General features: G+C 41.3%; 2 protein-coding genes across 5 annotated transcripts in view; one reads left to right on the top strand and one right to left on the bottom strand.

Annotated features, from left to right (window-relative positions):
• Positions 1-3,860, top strand: part of Usp53 (ubiquitin specific peptidase 53) — a 54,231-nt gene extending 50,371 nt beyond the window's left edge. For all 4 annotated transcript variants that reach the window (XM_034500257.2, XM_034500259.2, XM_076933207.1 and 1 more), the window contains one exon: positions 633-3,860. In XM_034500257.2, coding sequence (XP_034356148.1) covers positions 633-1,539 — 907 coding nt within the window. In that variant the 3' untranslated portion in view covers positions 1,540-3,860. The remainder of the gene's footprint in view (positions 1-632) is intronic.
• Positions 3,861-5,436: 1,576 nt separating this feature from the next.
• Arln (allregulin) lies at positions 5,437-7,397 on the bottom strand. Its single transcript, XM_034499454.2, has 2 exons — positions 7,054-7,397; positions 5,437-6,219 (listed from the first exon to the last, which is right to left on the bottom strand). Coding segments are annotated over exons 1-2 (198 nt in total). The 5' UTR covers positions 7,251-7,397; the 3' UTR covers positions 5,437-6,218.
• Between the last annotated feature and the right edge of the window lie 11,387 nt (positions 7,398-18,784).

The following is an 18,784-nucleotide window of genomic DNA, read 5'->3' as shown; positions in this document are numbered from 1 at the left end:
AAAAGTCACTTTACTATAGAGAAAAATAATTTCATTGTTTCTCTTTAAAATTACTTACTACCTCAAGACAGTCTTGATTAAGTCTTGACTACACTATCTCACATTATACATTAGAATTTAAGTATCTCTGCTGTCTATAAACATTGTAATCTTGGTAGGAAATGTTGTAAGCTATTGAATTATTTGCTTATAACACTTCCCTTAAATTGTATATTTTATCATAAATAAATGTGATTTCAGCATTTTTAATTTGAAATGGGTTTTTAAGATCACATTTCTAATTATTAGGAATGTGATTTGGGGGACTGGATATATAGGGACATTGTAAAGCATGTGATCAGCATGCACAGGCCCTGGGTTCAGTCTCTTGCCGCTACCACTGCCCATCATACAAAGAAGATACTGATTCTTGAAGTGATGGATGTTTCTGGCAGGCATATATGTACTATTCTGGCATATAGATCAGGATCAGAGAGAACTGAAAATATTAACAGCTACAAAGTAGTCCCCATTTCTACTGCTGTACTGTAAAAATGTAAACCATAAGTTGGGAAAGTCAAACTACAAGACAAATTCTTAGTTTCCCTCTGTGGTTATTTGACATTATTTTTTATTTTATTTTTAAATTTCAGGTCACAGATTGGTGAAACCAATAACAGGTTGTTTCCTTCAGCCAGCCCACAAACACTTGCAAGAGAGCATGTCTACCAGACAAATGAACAGAAAGTAGAAAAACCACATAGGAGCAAGTGTTCCGAGTGGCATAATATAGAAAACTCTGAGAGAACAGGTTTGCCATTTCACCTTGACGAGAGTTTTGTGGCTGGGAAGAGAGTCGACAGTAAGGAAACAGCCTCACCATCTTCACTGTCTTCATCTGTGAGGACTGCTGGGCTAAAGCCAGAAACTGGACCCCTCATGTTTTGGCCACAGCAAAACATGCCAGAACAGGGTTACTCTGAGAACTCTCTATCCAGAGAACTTACATTTCTGCCTGCCTGCAGTACTGACAGTTGTCAGGTGCCAAAACTCCACTGCCTCCGTTCACCACCCCCTTTGCCACCAAAGAAATACTCTATGACCAGTGCGCCAAGGTTGGAGAGAGCTGGATTTAACCCTGATGTCAGGGTTACTGAGGCATTTAACACTAATTCCTCCAGTCTTCCAAAGCACAGCTTGAGTACAGCCTCAGGACTAAGTTTAGAAGGAAGTTTGTATATGACCCAGGAAAGAGATAAAGAAACAATTCAAGTGAAGCAACACGCTGCCAACAGCTACCCATCCAGTTCAACTAATGATTTTCAGGCAAACTCAAAAGCACTAATTGATATCTTTTGCCAACAAGATCAAGACTCCAGTTCTGTGTGTCCAAATGAGACAATTTCATTAACTACCTATTTCTCAGTTGATAGTTGCATGACTGATACATACAGATTGAAATACCATCAAAGACCTAAGCTCTGTTTTCCAGAGAACAGTGGCCATTGTAGTGAGAATTCACTACCTCAGACTGAGCAAGTGGAGGGATCCATTACATAATGGCCGTCTTTCTTCAACTATCCTTCTGAACAAAGATAAAAACCCTGGCATGCATTGTAAGATAAATGAACCAGCCATTAAAAATACCAACTGATACAATCTAATGATATATAAAATAAAAGCTGGTATTTTGAAAATTACTAATCATGTTAACATATGTTTTATTATCAACTTACTAAATATTTTACAAATTTCCTTTGAGTGGTCTTGGTGTGCCTTGAAAAGTAAGGAAGTATATAATGAATTTGCTGTATGTAACAGTTAAGTAAGCACCGTGTCCCCTACTATTTGGTTGGTAGATGTGTAACTATTATACTACCAATGTTCATATGTAGACTGGTGTATTTCACTAATGAAGAAATACAACGTGTATAGGAAAGCAGTATTTGCTTTTACAGAGCACTTTCTAGTGGGTAACCAACAGATGGCTATATCCACATGCTTTTGACTTCTGGGATAGTCTAGTACATGTGATCCTTCAAGTGTCTTAAAAATACCCATGGGTTTGTTATGCTATCATCTGGAAAGCATTTGCCTTAATGAAAAGTTTTTAATAATCTCAAGGTCATATGAAATTTACTTTGTTCCTAGAACTTTTCAGAATATCTATTTAACATAATTAGCCTTTAAAACTTGTAGCCAAAAATATTTCAGTCATGTAAGTTAAAAATATGGTAGTATTTCTTATTAAGTTGTTTTCTAGGTTTATATGAAATGTGAAAGGTCTTCCCGTTGGCTTGATTTACTTTAGGCTGCTAATAACCCATGTTACAAGTTAACATTGGGCCTCTTACTGGGATGGTCACTGCTGCTTTGATCACTTCAAGACTGTTAGATTGTCAGTGCTTTTTTTTTTATTATTATTGAGGCTTCCAGGTTAAATTTCTGCTTTTATATAAAGGTTTAATCTTAATGAAAAAAATTTTTCATTAAGTGAAAAAAAATTTTTTTTCACTTAGTGATTTTATCTTTACTACCATCATGGAGTGGAGTTTATTTAATGACTTTTTTTTTTCTTCATTATTTTGAAAGTAAGCTGAATTGCCTTATTTTTATTTTATTTTGTAACAGGCTGAAAAACTAACTAGTTTTAGACTAGTTTCATAATGACTACTCCAGAGAATTGAGAACTACAAAATTAGTTGTCTTTATTATCCCTCTGGATGGGTAAAGCTCATAATCATTACTTTTAAAACTCGTAGCTTGACGAGTCCCACAAATTGTTAAAACCAAAACCCAACATTCATTTAAGAAAAAGTACTTTTAGCTAAGCTGTACATTGCTTATAAAAGTGTTGTCAATTCTTAGTCAAACCCTGTTTTTGTTCTCTTCCAACATAATTGGTGATCATTACTTTGTGTTCTCTTAAGGAACACTTGAATATAAAATTAAAATTTATCCTTAAAGATTGTTTTTAACAGCTTTTAGTATGGAGAGTTTGTAAATAATGTAAACTTTGTAAAATTGTATTTGAAATGTCAGTGTTTGTAATTCTTGCTTTTTTAACATTGTAAAATACTAGAAAAGATCTTGTTATTTTTAATAGTTTTTAAAAGATTTTTAAGTTTTAAAAAAAAAATCCTATTTGGTCTATATTCCCTGTTGGGAATGTATTATTTGAAACACAAAACTAATTTCTGTATTTTACAGCAGTTTCATAGATGTACCTTTTCAACTCAGCTGAGTTTGCAAACAGAAATGTCATTTTTCCTTTTAATTGATACACTACTCAGTTAAAACCCTCTGCATTATGTAAGAAAGAATGACTGAAATAGAAACTGATCATTTGTTGATTCAACACAGAATAGATTCAGTACATATGGCTAATTAATTGTATGTATTTCTTTTCTGGTGCCTATTTTTAACCAATGTTTCTGTGTTATTAACTTTGTAACTTCTTAAATAATGTAATCATGTTTGAAATAGTTATCTTCAGAATATTATATTTTCATGTGAAATCTATTTCTTTTGGCTCAAAAAAAAAAGAGAGAAACTCAATTTTAAGCAGTATAGCTGGTCGTCTTTTCTTTGCATTTATGAAGTGTCCTCTTCCCCACATTACTCAGTTTATGGGAAACATTAAAAAAACAAGAAAAAAAATTAAAGCTCACAAATGTTAGCCTAGGATGTTCCTAATATTTACATCCCAAAGTCAAAACCACAGCTCCTGGCAGCTGTTCTATAGAGAGCAAGATGTCAGTGATTTAGACTGTGGACAGTAAATCTCTGGAGCACAGCGTTTGGGTTGAAAACAACCATAAACAAGTTGTAATGGGTGTGCAGGGCTGTTTTTCAATAAAAGTTTACCAACATCAAATCTAGATTATATGTGATTTTCATGTAATATGAAATTATTGTTTTCTAATCACTTCAAATTATTAAGAAAAAGAAAACCAGCTAGGCACCTTTACTCCTAGCACTTAGGAGGCAGAAGCAGGTGGATCGTTCTGAGTTCAAGGCCAACCTGGTCTGCACAGCTATGTACAGGGCCACACAGTAAGACCCTGTCTCAGAAAACAAAATAAAATGTAAAAGCAAAGGCAAAATCCATTCTTGACTAAGAAGCCTTATAGAAAATATTTGGCCCAATGCCTAGGCTTTATATGGCCACTGACTTCCAAGCATATCTTGTGTTTAGTGCCCAGTGTCTGGAGCTCTTTACGTCCTATAACTCAAGATTAATGTCTCCCTAAAAAGTTCTTCCAAACCCTAAGCCAATTCAAATGCAACTATCAGAAGCTACTTCATGTTTAGAAACCAAGTGAATTTACCAAGGAACTTACCAGATTAATTCTTGCTGTCTTTGATGGGAACAAATTTGCAGCTTGCCTCCAAGTCCCATTTATATATTTCTAGTAATTTCTAAAGTGCAAGCATCATAGTTTACAAAAAAACCCCAAAAAAACCAAAAAACCAAAAACCTCTCAATTATCTATAGGAGTTGGGGCCTTCATGTTGTTCCTATGTGGCAATTACAGCTATGTATTAAATATACTTGAGTTCTTTGGAACGAGCACTATATAGAGGATTATTGCAAGAAACTGTCTTACCTGAGCCTCAGAAATCTCATCTATCTAGGTATGAAGCCTAGGGAAGCTTGAGTTCTAATCCAAACCTTAGGACTGGCCAGAGATGAGAACTCAGATCTATTAAGTACTGATATCCACGCAGATGCCATGGCTGGAAACAACTGAGAGACGGGTATCCCGGGCAACAGGGGGACAGTAATGAAAAGGGCTGGAGTAGAGTTTATTAAATACAGCTGTACAGCTACAGTGGGCATGACAGTAAAGAGAAACACTTTCAAGGGGGCTATTTTAAGGGGAGAAGTACACTTCAGAGGCAGTAAGGCAGTGGGTCAATGTCAAGGCACTCAGAACAGTTCGAGCTGGGGCCCATTTTGGTTAACTCAAAGGTCAGAACAGGCCTGTTTAGACCACAACTGTGCTCTGAATCCAACTTGGCCTAAAGATCCTATGCTACTGTCTTGTTCTGAGGCCAGACTATGTCAGCACAGCCTTCAGTCATCTCAGGATGGTATCCACACAAATAGTTGTTCCAGCAGAGAGAACTGCCTTCTCTTTTCATCCAGGTTCTAAAAGGGGGGATGACTGGTCTCACACCAGGAAGGGTTCTTTTACTATTTTCCCAGCATATTAGCTTTTCTTGAAGCTCAGAGACAGACTCAGGAATGTTTTATGATCTGTCATGGATCCCTTAGCCCAAAGTGACCCCAAAACTCACCATCATACTAAGGTCTCCATCCTAGAAATGTCCAGAGTATCTGGCAGCTGTGGTATTTTCTTGGGGCTCAAGAGAATAAAGTACATGTGTGACCTAATAGCAAGCTATTGGCCTCTCCACTACCACCAGAGAATCTGACACAGTGAAACTAAATTCAGTAATCAAACATTTATTAGAGAAAATTAGTAAGCAGTACAAATCAGGTCCCAGAGTGTGGCAAACTCAGTGCCCTGTGTTCTAATCCACACATACCTCAGTTACATTTTGCACAAAATTATCCAAGCAAATGCAGCAGTATCTTTAGACAGCTGTTAGCCACTAACCAAATATTGTGAATTATAAGAGAGAACACCCCCTCTGCATATTTTAGGCAGTTCTCATATACTGAACTGCACTACACCAATAGTAAAAAAGTTTTTCTAATTACCCAGGTCTTAAGATGAAAAAGAACAGCTTCCAAAATATTTCTAGTAGCTGCTTTGGGACTATGATCTTTCGGAGTAAATGCTACCTATTCAACCTTAGATAGCTATTTTATAATAGCATAGCTTTAAAACAGCAATATTTGAGAAAGTAAGCTTCACAAAGGTAACATTTTTTTTTGCTGATGTTCACTGTTGTGTCCACACCCATGCCTGGGTAATAGTGAGGGGTCCAATACCTGCGGGATGAGTAAATACAGAAATTTCCCTTAAGTACTTAAGTTAAAGGCATTATTAAAAATATATATATTATATATCATTTAGCTACAATCATATTCAATCATTTAAAACAAAATAGGTTTTAAACATATGGTACTACTTTAGGGAGGTCAAGGGCTGAAGGAAAGGTTAGAAGTCTGGAATTCAGCTGCTGGAAGGCCTCTTCAGTCCAGAAGTCTATAGTAGTTTTCAGGATTCACTCCAGAAATCCGTTGTTGACTCTCAGCAAACCAGTCTGTAAAAACCAAACACGTGTTTCCTTCATCTGCTTATTTTGACATTTAATAAGAAACTGAACATCGATATTGCCAGTCTGCCTATCCCTACATACGTTACACTGTTGATAAGGGAAAAGAACAGGCCTACATTATTAAGTTGTGGATTTTCTACCCAGAGGGGAAAATGAGAACATTAAAAGTAACTAAGTAATAAATCACTGTTCTTGAAATATCTATCTCTACCAAAATGGCTTAACAAGTTTTTAATCAAAACATTCTTATCTTTTCACCATATTATCCCCCCTCATTCTCTGCCTTCTAATTTGCCCCAAAACCGAAAAAATGAGAGCCAAAGAAACCCAAGATACTCCATTCTTTGACAGATGTCTGAATGGGGTTACTCTGGGAGATAATAAGCGTATTTGCATAAGTTTTGGACAAGTTTTGCAGGGCTTGCTTTGGGCTAAACATTTTAAGCACGCTCAAATCACTTTAGATATAATCACATTTAACCTGTCCTGCTCTATTTTTTATTATTTACGATACTTACTTTATTTTTATTGGCTTTTAATAATTTGTATTATTTTTTATTATTTAGGATAGATCTAATTATTATCTAATTCAGTTTCTAAAACTGAAGCAGCTCCTTTGTGGTGGTGAAACTCTAGACATAGCAAAAGTGGAAAGTCACGTTTCCTCCACACTCCTCTTGCCACTGGGGTGCCAGGGAAATCCATTTTCGCTCTTCCTCCCAACTCTGCCATCTCCTAGCTGCCGCCTCTCCCTCCCCGAGGAGACTGAAGCAGCCGCCAGCCTTCTGAGCACTTCAACTCTGCACTCAAGATACTCACCAGGGCAAGAGGTACACGAAGATGAACAACACCAGGTCGAAAAGGATGAAGAGCCAGATATCCAGCCAGTAAGAGTGTTTCGGAAGCCCGTTCATCCCGGGCTGAGGTGGCTCATCTTGGCTCCTCCTTCCAGCTTCAAACGAGCCTCTCCGATCCCGTACACCATCGGTACCAGACGCCGCCCGGCTCACCTCCATCTCTACGTCGCTCCACTGGTTCACACCTGAGTCGAAATCTGAAGGCCACTAAGTGCCCCAGTCAAGCCACTAATTCCGGGCGCCCCGCCCCGCGCCGCCCCCCGCCTCCAAGGCTGTGCGCAGGCGTCCTCCCTTTCTAGGAACTCCCGCGCGCCTCTTTCGGCATCCCCAGGAACGCGCAGACTCCGCTGGTCTGGCTGCTGAACTTGGCGCAGGCGCTCTGTTCCACCTCCGGAACTTAGCGCAGGCGCCTACCCCGCCTCCCCATCGCGCGCTTGCGCTCTGTACTCCCCCTCGGGTTTCCTGGTGCGACATTCCTCTTGGTGAATTCAGCGATGGCTTTAAGGTGCAGGTGCGCTGTCGCACGTAGCTCACTCTGCCTGCCTTGCGTGGCACATAGCTGGTTCTCCCGGTTTCTGGGACGAAAACTGTCTCAACGTCTTTTCTCTGAGATGATGCCAGAATTTCAGGAACCGCCTCAAAGGATTCCAGCCTGGCCCACCCACAAAAGTAGTCTTTTGTAAACATGAGCGTGTGGGGGGGTTTAAAAAAACAAACTGAGATTCTCCGATATTAATTTTGGAGATGACAACATTGTGTGGCAATACAAAAAGGTTGTCAGTTCCCGTAGGATCATCTCCCCAATACCTGTAAGCCTTTTGGTTTGGGAAGTTTGTACAATTTGGGAAGTTTGGATGATTTCCGTACAGACTTGGGCAGTTTGCTCTTAATTTTTAAAACTGTTTTGATGAGTTGGACGTTGTAAGAGCCCAGGATTCACCAAAGAATGATACCCCAGACTCAAATAGTATGTAAACACAAAGAGTGTTTTATTCTGCAGAAGTCCAGCATGCTGGGATCTCCTAGGATGCTTGGGATTACCAAGATAGACAATCATGTATGTTCGCAGGCCTGATTTAAAGCACATGAGGGAAATTCTAGGGTAGATGGGCATCTAGCTCTAAGCATTCCAGAAGCATTATCTTAGTGTGGTGACTGGAAACTATTGCTGAGGAATCCTGGGGTGGGTGGCCTTATCTTGCTCTATCTTTTAAGGACAATTCTGAAACTGTACTGGGTTGTGAGGGCTGGAAACTGCGAGGGCAGGAGGACAATTCTGAGGGCAGGGCACTTTCTGACTAGCTGCCCTGGGTTCTTAGGCCTGGTCCCCGGAACTGCCCATCTGAAGCCTGTCATGGAGTTAGCCTGACTTACCAATGTCACAATTGCAATAATGAATTTTCAGAAGGATCAGAGAGGGTAAGTCGTGAGGTTTACATAGGTATTTTGTGGGAGTATTTTTTAATAATCCACTCAACTCTATGTCAAAACGTCTTGTAACTAATAGATAAAAGCCTGTTGGAGTCTATTAACTTAGCAGCCCATTAATTACTAACAACCAAGTAGCATCTTGGGCCTCTCTAATGTACCCACCAATGAAAGCATTTTGGACTTGCCTTGATTTATGCCTTTCTGTGTTCTGTAAAATGATTTTGAAAACTTGATGAAACTGTATCTGAGAACATAGAACTGAGGGTAACCAATATCTATGTTCCCATGGCCATTCAGGGTGGCTCCAGAATAAACTGTCTTTCTTTTTTTCTTTTTTTTTTTTTTTTTCCTTTAAGATGAGAGCTGTAGCTTGTGCACAGACAATACAAAGGTTGGTTATGGATTTAGAAACTTGGGCAAAACTAACAAATGATTTCAGGTTACTAAAATAACCATAAAGTGAACTTCAAATTCCATATCTTAATGCTCAGCTAGCCGACTGGGCTTCAGTTCACTAGTAGGTCATACAGACAAAGACAGAGTGCAACTGTAGGGAGAAATGCCGTCTTCTTTGCCTTGTAGATTGTGAGAACGAGAGCCATTACCTGGGGAGTACTCAGATTATGTGCTAAGGTTCAGGGATCTTCACACAAGCCACTCAGACTCCAGTCTCAGTTAAGCAAGAATAGTTTATTGAACGCATACCCCAAGACTGATTGATCAGGATTGAAGCCTAGACTCAGGAGCTAAGACTGGACCTTGAACATATAAGGACCAGCTTATAAAGGGGGAAAAAAACACAATAAACACATACACAGCACCGCAGGGAGGTTGGCCCTGACTCAAGCCATTTTGGCTATCTAGACAGAACAGTTCTTGAAGAATGAAAAATTATAAAAATCATTTTTATAGAATATATACATATATAGATGCCTTTCAAGTTCTTTTAGGGACATGGAAAATTTTCTCTGAAACAAGCCAGGCCAGTTCCAGAAACTGGCTGTAAGGAGTGAAAGTCATTCAGGTGGTAAAAACACAATGACAGGACTGTGGCTTTACAGCTAGTGAGAATAAATAGTTGATAAATGACAAGGTAGGGTAGTGACTTGGTGAAACCACATTTTTGAGAAAATGATTGTACTGGGTAATTTCCATGGCCATTAACCTTTTAGGGTGGGTTTCTTTGGAATGTATCACTATTCTCATGTTATGTATCCTTGGCAACCTCTTACCCCCTCCCCACTCCCCTGGTTTGTGGTTTTGCTCTTTAAAAGACCCCGGTACCCATCACTCAGGGCCAAACCTTGCTTGCTCTTGCGAGAGAGCTTGGGGTTTGACCGCTGGCCTATTTCTCTAATAAACCTCTGCCATTTGCATCCAGGTACAGTGTCTTGCGAGAGTTCTTGGGTGGCCACGATATCCCGAGGCTTGAGTAAGGGTCTCCCTAATTTGGGGGTCTTCATGTGGGGGCTCGTCCGGGATTTGTGACCACCCTACTCTGCAAGAACCCCAACTGGGAGGTGAGGGAACACCGTGGTTCTTCTCTTCTTGTCTTGTGTCTGTTCGTCTGAGCTGTTCTGTTCTGGTTTCTGAAAAGTGCACTTGTGGTTTGGTTTGGTTTGGTTTGGCAGTCGTTTCTGTCTTGTAAAAGACAGCAAACCGTTTCTGTCTCAGGTAGAGACAAACGGGTGACTGGCAGATGTGCCAAGGATAGTCGCCGCTGCACCCCAGGAGATGTCCTGGGAGGAGAGTTTGGGGTCACAGGGACACCTGGGATTCCCGTTTGGGTGCCGGGGAGGATGGTGGTCCTCTTGGTAGAGGGGACGCACTCCCAGCCGTCTGGTTTCTTTTTCTAGAGTGGTGTTGGCACTCACGTTATGACGGATCTTAATTGGTCTTTTTGTGTGTCTATTCTGCTTGTATCCTGTGTGTAACAATGAGACAGTCTTTCTGCAACCCTTCTTTGCCATCGCTGTATGGCAGAGCAGCTGAGCAGAGCAGAGCACCATGGCCACTCGCCTGGGGATCGGGCTGGTCAGAGTGGCAACCCCAATGGGTGGTGGTGACCCCTCTTCTGCCGGTGAAGCCCCCACCACTCCAGCAGTTGTGCTTGAGCTGCCCAGGTACGGAAGCCAGAGTACATGCAGGTCTTCTGCCCGCTGCGGTCTGAAAGGCGAGACGAGTTCCCAGCCTCCCACCAATGATAAATTGAGGTGTGGGCGGCAGAGTGGCTGCGAGTGATTGATGAGCGTGTGGGGGTGAGCTATCTGTGTTATTTGTTTGTGCCACCCATGGCAGGGGTGAGCTATCTGTGTTTTTGTTGTTGTTGTTGTTGTTGTTGTGCCACCCATGGCAGGGGTAAGCTATCTGTGTTTTTTTGTTGTTGTTGTGCCACCCATGGCAGGGGTGAGCTATCTGTGTTTTATGTACCACCCGTGAGAGGGGTGAGCTATTTGTGTTGTTTTTTTTATATGTGTGTGTCTTTTCTTGGCAAATCATCTGTGTGTTAGCTGTTGATCTACTGTGTTAAACATCTTGAGTTAAAAATAGGTAACATGTCTGGGCCAGAGCACTGATCACATCTTGGGTGGCAGCTCTGCCCCCAACATCCAAGAACCCAGAGGAAGCAGGGATCCCAGGCACTCAAACTCAGGCAGTGTCCTAGGTAAGCAGACAGCAGGGCCCGCCCTAAACAGGGAGTAACTGGGAACCAATAGGACCCAGGAAGTTACTCCTGGCCGGGAACACTGGTTCCTTCCGATCTGGGCCAGAGCACTAAGCAGATCTTGTGTGGCAGCTCTGTCCCCAACCTCCAAGAACCCAGAGGAAGCAGGGATCCCAGGCGCTCTAACTTGGACAGTGTCTTAGAAACTAGTTCTCAGATCTGAGGCCTAGATCAGACCTCTGCCAGGTCTGCTGTTGTGTGGACCCCGGATTCCACCTGAGACATACTGGAAGGTCCACTCAATCCAGAGCCACAGAGGAACAAATGAACTCACAGCGTCAGACAACATATCCTGAGATATTCTAGAGGAGACACTGCACCCAGAACAGCAGACACCTAGCTGGACTACTACCTTGGAGGCACCATATCCTGAGGCATCCTAGAGGTACCACTGTAATCAGTGCAGCTGGAAAAGATCACAGAGACATCTGGACCCCTAGGAGATCAGACACAAGCTAGATAACTAGAAAACCAGGCTTCAGTCAGAGACAGCAAGTACAGGCAGCACTAGAGTTAACCAGATGGCAAAAGGCAAGAGCAAGAATGTAAGCAACAGAAACCAAAGTTACATGGCATCATCAGAACCCAGCTCCCCCATCAGAGCAAGCCCTGAACACCCCATCACACCAGAAAAGCAGGAATCAGAATTAAAATCACTTCTCATGATGATGATAGAGGGCTTTAAGAAAGACATAAATAACACTCTCAAAGAACTTAAGGAGAGCACTGGTAGACAGATAGAAACCCTTAAAGAGGAAACACAAAAATCCCTTAAGGAATTGCAAGAAAATGCAACCAAACGGGAAAAGGAATTAAACAGAACCATGCAGGATCGAAAAATGGAAGTAGAAACAATAAAGAAATCACAAAGGGACAATACCCTAGAGATAGAAAACCTAAAAAGATCAGGAGTCATAGACACAAGTATCACCAACAGAATACAAGAGATGGAAGAGAGAATCTCATGTGCAGAAAATACCATGGAAAACATTGACACAACTGTCAAAGAAAATGCAAAATACAAAAAGCTACTAACCCAAAATATACAAGAAATCCAAGACACAATGAGAAGGCCAAACCTAAGGATAATAGGTATAGATGAGGGGGAAGACTCCCAACTAAAAGGACCAGTAAATATCCTCAACAAAATTATAGAGGAAAACTTCCCTAACCTAAAGAAAGAGATGTCCATAAATATACAAGAAGCTTACAGAACTCCAAATAGTTTAGACCAGAAAAGAAATACTTCCCGCCATATAATAGTCAAAACATCAAATGTACAAAACAAAGAAAAAATACTAAAAGCAGTAAGGGAAAAAGGCAAAGTAACATATAAAGGCAGACCTATAAGAATTACACCAGACTTCTCACCAGAGACCATAAAAGCCAGAAGATCCTGGACTGATATCATACAGACCCTAAGAGAACACAAATGCCAGCCCAGACTACTATACCCAGCAAAACTCTCAATCATTATTGATGGAGAAACCAAAATATTCCATGATAAATCCAAATTTACACAGTATCTCAACACAAATCCAGCACTTCAAAGAATAATTGGTGGAAAACTCCAACACAAGGAGGGAAACTACAACCTAGAAAAAGCAAGAAAGTAATCTTCCAAAAACCCCAAAAGAAGATAGTTACACAAACATATCTCCACGGATGTTAGTCCAAAAGCTTGGATTAGCGAAGACTCAACCCACAGACCACATGAAGCTCATGAAGAAGGACGACCAAGAGGGGATGCCTCAGTTCTACTTAGAACGAGAAATAAAAATGCTCAAGGGAGCAAATAGGGAAACAAAACATGGAACAGAAACTGAAGGAGGGCCCATCAGGAGACCTTTCCACCTGGGTATTCACCCCATGTACAGCCACCTAAGATAAACACTGTTGTGGATGGCTGGAAGTGCATAATGGGAGGAACATGATATAGCTGTCTCCTTAGAGGTCAGCCAAAGACTAAAACACTCAGAGGACAATGTTCATAATTAACCACTGATATGATCAGCGGTTTCCCAATGGAGAACTTAGTGAGAGGACTGAAGGAGCAGAAAGGGTTATTGACCCCAGGTGGAAAGCAACAATACCAAACAACCAGAGCCACCCAGGGTCTAAACCACCAGCCTGGGAACACATAGGGAGGGACCCAAGACTCCAGAGGTATATGTAGGGGAGGATGGCCCCGTCGGACATAGGTGGGAGAGGAGTTTCTTGGTCCCATAAAAAAAATGAATGAAAAATAAATGAATGAACACACAGTGGGGGGGGGATGTGAGGGCGGGGAGGGGATAGTGAGGGGGGTAGGTGTGGTCACTGCCTCACAGAAGCATGAGGAGGGGGATGGGATAGGTTTCTGGGTGGTGGGAGGAAGTAGGCTAAGGGGATAAAATCTGAAATGTAAATACTACAACCAATTTTAAGAAGCGGGGAAAAAAAAAGTCTTCAGAACCAACATCTTTAAAAAAAAAATGTCAGGCCCCTGGGGGTGGGAAATTTTTTTTTTCTTGATACTAAAACTTGTTCTGAGAATTGTATATTGCAGAATACACAGCCTTGGTGTATCTACTCATCAAGCATACTGAGCAGACCTGCCCAAACCTCTGATGTCCTGGAATTCCATCTGGATTCAGTGAAGACACAGCATCAGAGGCTTATCAACTAACTCTCCCCCCCACCCCTCTTCTAAAATCTCAATGCCCTTAATCAGCTTGAAGAAGTTAAAGAAGAGTCAGCGCCCCTATTCCCTGAGCTTGGGGACTAATGTGGTTAATAATGGTCTGTCTTTCTAGGGACAAGTAGTGGTTTTGTTGGAACAGGGGGGATTAGCTAGGACTTACTGCATAGCCATAACCTACTGGTAGAAATCTGTATAATTATTATCAAGATGAAGTTATAAATTCTTAAATGGTACAAAATTTACTTTGATCTCAAATTTAAGGTTTTCATTGGTACGAGCCTCTTATTAATATAAAAGTGAGATGAATATTGATATGCTCATGGGCATTGTGCCTGTATAACACCTTTAGGAATACAGGGCCTAGACCCAGCCCTTTTTTAACTTTTTTAACTGATTTGGGACGGTTAACCTATGAGTTAAGGGACTATAGCAAATTCATATTTTTAGTTTATTGTTAGGGTGCTTTCCATATTTTACTTAGAAATAGCTGAGAGGAGTTAACAGAAAACAGTCCAGGTTACCTTACATGGATAGTTGGTTTTCAAAACATCAGAAGTCCATAGAACTGTTGCTACAAATATTTATATATTAATGTTCATATTGATTAGAGACCTGTCTGCTCCTGACAGCTTCCTGTCGTGGATTCTAAGAAGAAATTGAGCATCCTTGGAGTTACTCCAGTTGTGTGGTAACAGCCACTAGGCAAGAATTGCCTCTCTCCATCTACAGACAAATTACTGTCCACAAAAGGACACACATGCAGAATAGTCAACTAATTATATCTGCCTAGACAGAGTAATCAGTCCTTAATAATCCTGCATCACCAAGGTCTGTCAGATGATTCTGGGCCAGAAGGCTGAAGATTTGATGCTCCAACGTTCGGTAGTATAGGGGCTTTTCAGGTGTTCAGAGGTCTCTATAAATTGGCTAAGTTTTAGAAGCTATGATTTGTGCTTCCCACAATTATAGTTAACTCAGTCATTCTGGATTTCTGACGGGGTTGAAAACTTATAGCTATTTACCGTAAGAGAAAAGATTTGAGTGGATGGTCGGCAGCTGACATTCATCCTAAAGCCAGGTTCAGAACTAAATGTTTTAGGATAGATGACAGAGGTGCTGGTTAGTCAACAAAATGATGGACTGGGTATTAAGACTATCTTGTACCTCACTGGTACAAATTGGCATAATTATGCTCTAATTGTATTTTGAGAGAAAAGTTTTATTTTAACAGGAAGGGTGATGTGTAGGAGGAGCTAAGGTAGGAGGAGTACTGAGAGGAAGAAAAGGAGTAAGAAGAGGAGGAGAAGAAGGATAGGAGAAGCTAGGTGATGAAAGAGAGAAAGAGGGGGGAGACAGGGAGGCAGATATTCATGTATCTCCACCAGTCAAAGATAGTTGTTATATCTAGGTCGGTCAGTGGGTTACACCTCTGATTGAACAATTCCAAACTTATAACGCTTATGATTAACATTATTAAAAAAAAAATGTATAAATGCAAAAAGGAAAAGGGGGCATGGGATAGGGGTTTTCTAAGGGGGGGTGGGGAATGGGGAAAGGGGATGGCATCTGAAGTGTAAATAAAATATCTAATAATAAAAAAAATAGGTAACATGATTGGCGGCAGAGAGAGGAATGAAGCCGCCGGTACAAGAATACAGCTGCAGAAAGGCGGACAGGTCCTTTAATAGGGGCAGCTACCTCGGTTCGTGCTCGTGGTTCGTGTTCCTACAGCCCGCCTGCCGCATGTAGGGTATGCTTCAGGTAACAGAACATGGAGGGTGCCCTCACCCAGCCCGCACTTGGCGGGCGACAACTCGTGGTTCCCCAGCACAGCAACAGCGTGCAACAGCTACCTAGTTTGGTATTCCTGGCTGTACTGGGTACCTTGAGGTCACTAGTGCAACAAATCGGCGTTTTCCACCTGCCGCCTATGAAGATAGATGAGAACCCAGGTGATAAAAAAAGAAAAAAAAACCTGGCAGTGGAGTCAGGGCAGCTAGACAAACAGCCACAGCAAGATTGTTCACCTGAGAGTTAATTATTTTTTTTTTTAAAAGAGAGACAAGAACTGGTTAAAACTGCTTACTTAATTTAGTTTAAAACTTACTTATGAGGCTGTCTTGATTTACACAAGAAAAACTGATAATTCGCCCTGCTCTGTGGCCAGGAGAAGGGCACCAGCAGAAAAAGAAAGTTGATAATGATTTTTCCCAGTTTAATAAGTAAAGGAGTGCTTTTTTTCTAAAATTACAGCTTAAAAGTTACAGGCTGTCCTGAGTCAGGAAAAAAAAAAAAATATATATATATATATATATATATATATATATATATATATATATATATTTCAGTTTTGATAAATTTTCTAGCCATTACTGTTTGAGTCAATTTCATTATTTATATGAGATTTTCATTAAGATTTGGTTCAAAGATGAGAGTTTTGACAAGATAAAATTGAAGAAGTGGTGAAGACTTGTTAGACATAAAAATGTTTACTTTGTTGTTCTTGTTGTATATCACTTCTACCAAAGTTTCTATTTTGTTAAAAGTTAAATTCAAATAAGTGTCAAATGTAACTCAAGTTGCCTTTTAAAAATTGTTAATACTGTGTGAACCTTCAACATCTTAATAGTCCTTACTGTGAAATGCTATAGATAAGGCTATTCATTCTGATTTGGTTTCTTTCTTAGAGCTTCAGAGGTGAGCTCACATTACACCTGTGGACAAGGTACTGTTTGCAGACTGAATTAGGTTATGGTCTCTAGTGTGATGTGAACAGCAGTCATGCAGCCTCACAAATGCATCAGTCTACACAGAGTTCAAAGCAATAAATAAGGTAAAAGCCTTTTCTCCACAAGACCCTTGTAGGTTCTGGTCTTCAGAAGTGAAGCCTCAGACATGGGGACCCCATCAATTGATCAGGACGTGGTCAGCAGCAGGTCAATTCGGACCAGATGTGACTGAGACCTTCATGTGACAGAAGGTAAGGGACACCCAAAGGCCCACGCCAGATCCCTCTGATAGATCTTGAGAGAGAGGGTTACATGAGACCCCACTAATTTTGATCAGGACACATGAGGTTAAGCAGAGATCAGATAAGTTACCCACAGCCTTTCTAGACTAGCTCATAGAGACATTCTGTCAGTGTAGACAAGGCTCCAGAGGCTACAGAGACTACAAGATAAGTCATTGAAAGATTTAGGAAGTATACTACATATTAAAATTATTGATGGTAATAGCAAGTGAGAGAAGATTTAAAAGAAAGGAATAGAGAAGAGGAATAGAGAAGGTTTAGTGTAAGTCTAGAAGAAAAGAGTAGAGAAGAATAGAGATAAGTTGCTGTGAGTCCAGAGGAATAGAGAGGAATAGAGGAGACTAGAGAGAGGTGAAGAAAGAGAAAGGTGACAGGAAAGAATTTACAGAAAGCAGAAAAAAGGGACTCCAATCAAAGAGAGATAAAACTCTTTGAAAAAGACCAGTGTGCGCATTGCAAGTAAAGGAGCCAGCTTCAGGGTCCAAGAGGGCCCTAACAAATAGAAGCCAGGGCCAGAAAATCCCAGGCCTCGAAAAACACCCCAAGTGGCGAAGATAACAGCTCTGTGTGAAGAAACACAGGGGCTTCCTCCAGGCCAATGGGTCAAAACGTACTCATGGACTACCCGAAAATGGTGGACTAAGAGATGGGCTGGGTATCCCATTCATTTATGGTCATCCTAGGCTGCTCCTATCCCCTGTCTGGTTGAGGGGATACCCCCTAGGATGGACATCCAGATACAACACTTCCTGGGCTGCAACTAGCTGACAAGAATTCAACGGATAGAAGACTGACTTCAGCCAGGAGCCAAGGTAACCTGCTTTACAGATGGGAGCAGTTTTCTCCATGCTGGTCAGAGACAAGCCAGCGCTACTGTGGTGGACACATGTCATCTGGACTGAGATCATCGGTGCAGAGAGCAACCTTGGAACCTGGGGTCAACAAGCAGGTATGCTTTTGCCACATCCCATGCCCGCAAGGCTATATGCCAAGAGAGGAAAACCCTGATGAAACCAGAAGCTGTAAATATTTGTTGCTCAGGACACCAAGGGAGGAGACTCCAGCCTGAGGCAATAACCGGACAGATCAAGTGGCTTGATATAGGAGCCTCCCAGGTTTGGGGCCTAAAATAGACAATGGCGCACACAAGAAGGGAGAACTATACTCCCCAGAAAGCAAAGGATTTACCAGGCTAAATACACAGATGGACTCTTAAGATATGAGTGCAATCAAGCAGCCGAGAGACTTAAAAGCGTACAAGGGACCTTAGGTTTTGAGCCAGAGAAATAATAAGACTTAGAGTAAATAAGAAATAACTAGGAGAAAACAGCCTAGAATAGGGACCTTCCCGAGGTTTCAAGTGTCCTAGGTAATTAGATCAGAGAGCAGTTTTAAGGTAAGTCAGGAATTGAAGATCCACTGTTTATATTGTCTCCAAAGCTCAGGACAGGTAGAGAGAATATACAGGACCCTAAAATTAAACTACCCTTGGAGACTGGTGCTGGCTAGACTGTCCCTTGTCCTTGTTCCATACCCAGAATGTCCCTTTTGTGTGAGAAATGATTTTTCAGGCTATAAGAGACTTCCTGGTGCTGCTGACCATCTGACCTCCTTGAAATCCACCAACACGTGCCTGAACATCCAGACGCCAGAGCAACCTCCTGCTGTTTAGCTCAAGGTCGTCTGCTATTCTACAAGGCCAAAGAGCAGGCCCTGACTCCTGAGACATCCCACCCACCCTAGAGGCACGGGGGCAATGCTGCCTTAGAGGATGGGGCTTAGGGTGTATACGCCCAAGGTTAAATGACAGCTTGTGACTACAA

The sequence above is a fragment of the Arvicanthis niloticus genome, chromosome 4 (assembly GCF_011762505.2).
Source record: "Arvicanthis niloticus isolate mArvNil1 chromosome 4, mArvNil1.pat.X, whole genome shotgun sequence".
Lineage (NCBI taxonomy): Eukaryota > Metazoa > Chordata > Mammalia > Rodentia > Muridae > Arvicanthis > Arvicanthis niloticus.
The sequence above is the reverse complement of the archived record's forward strand: the minus strand, read 5'-3'. Positions and strand labels throughout refer to the sequence as shown.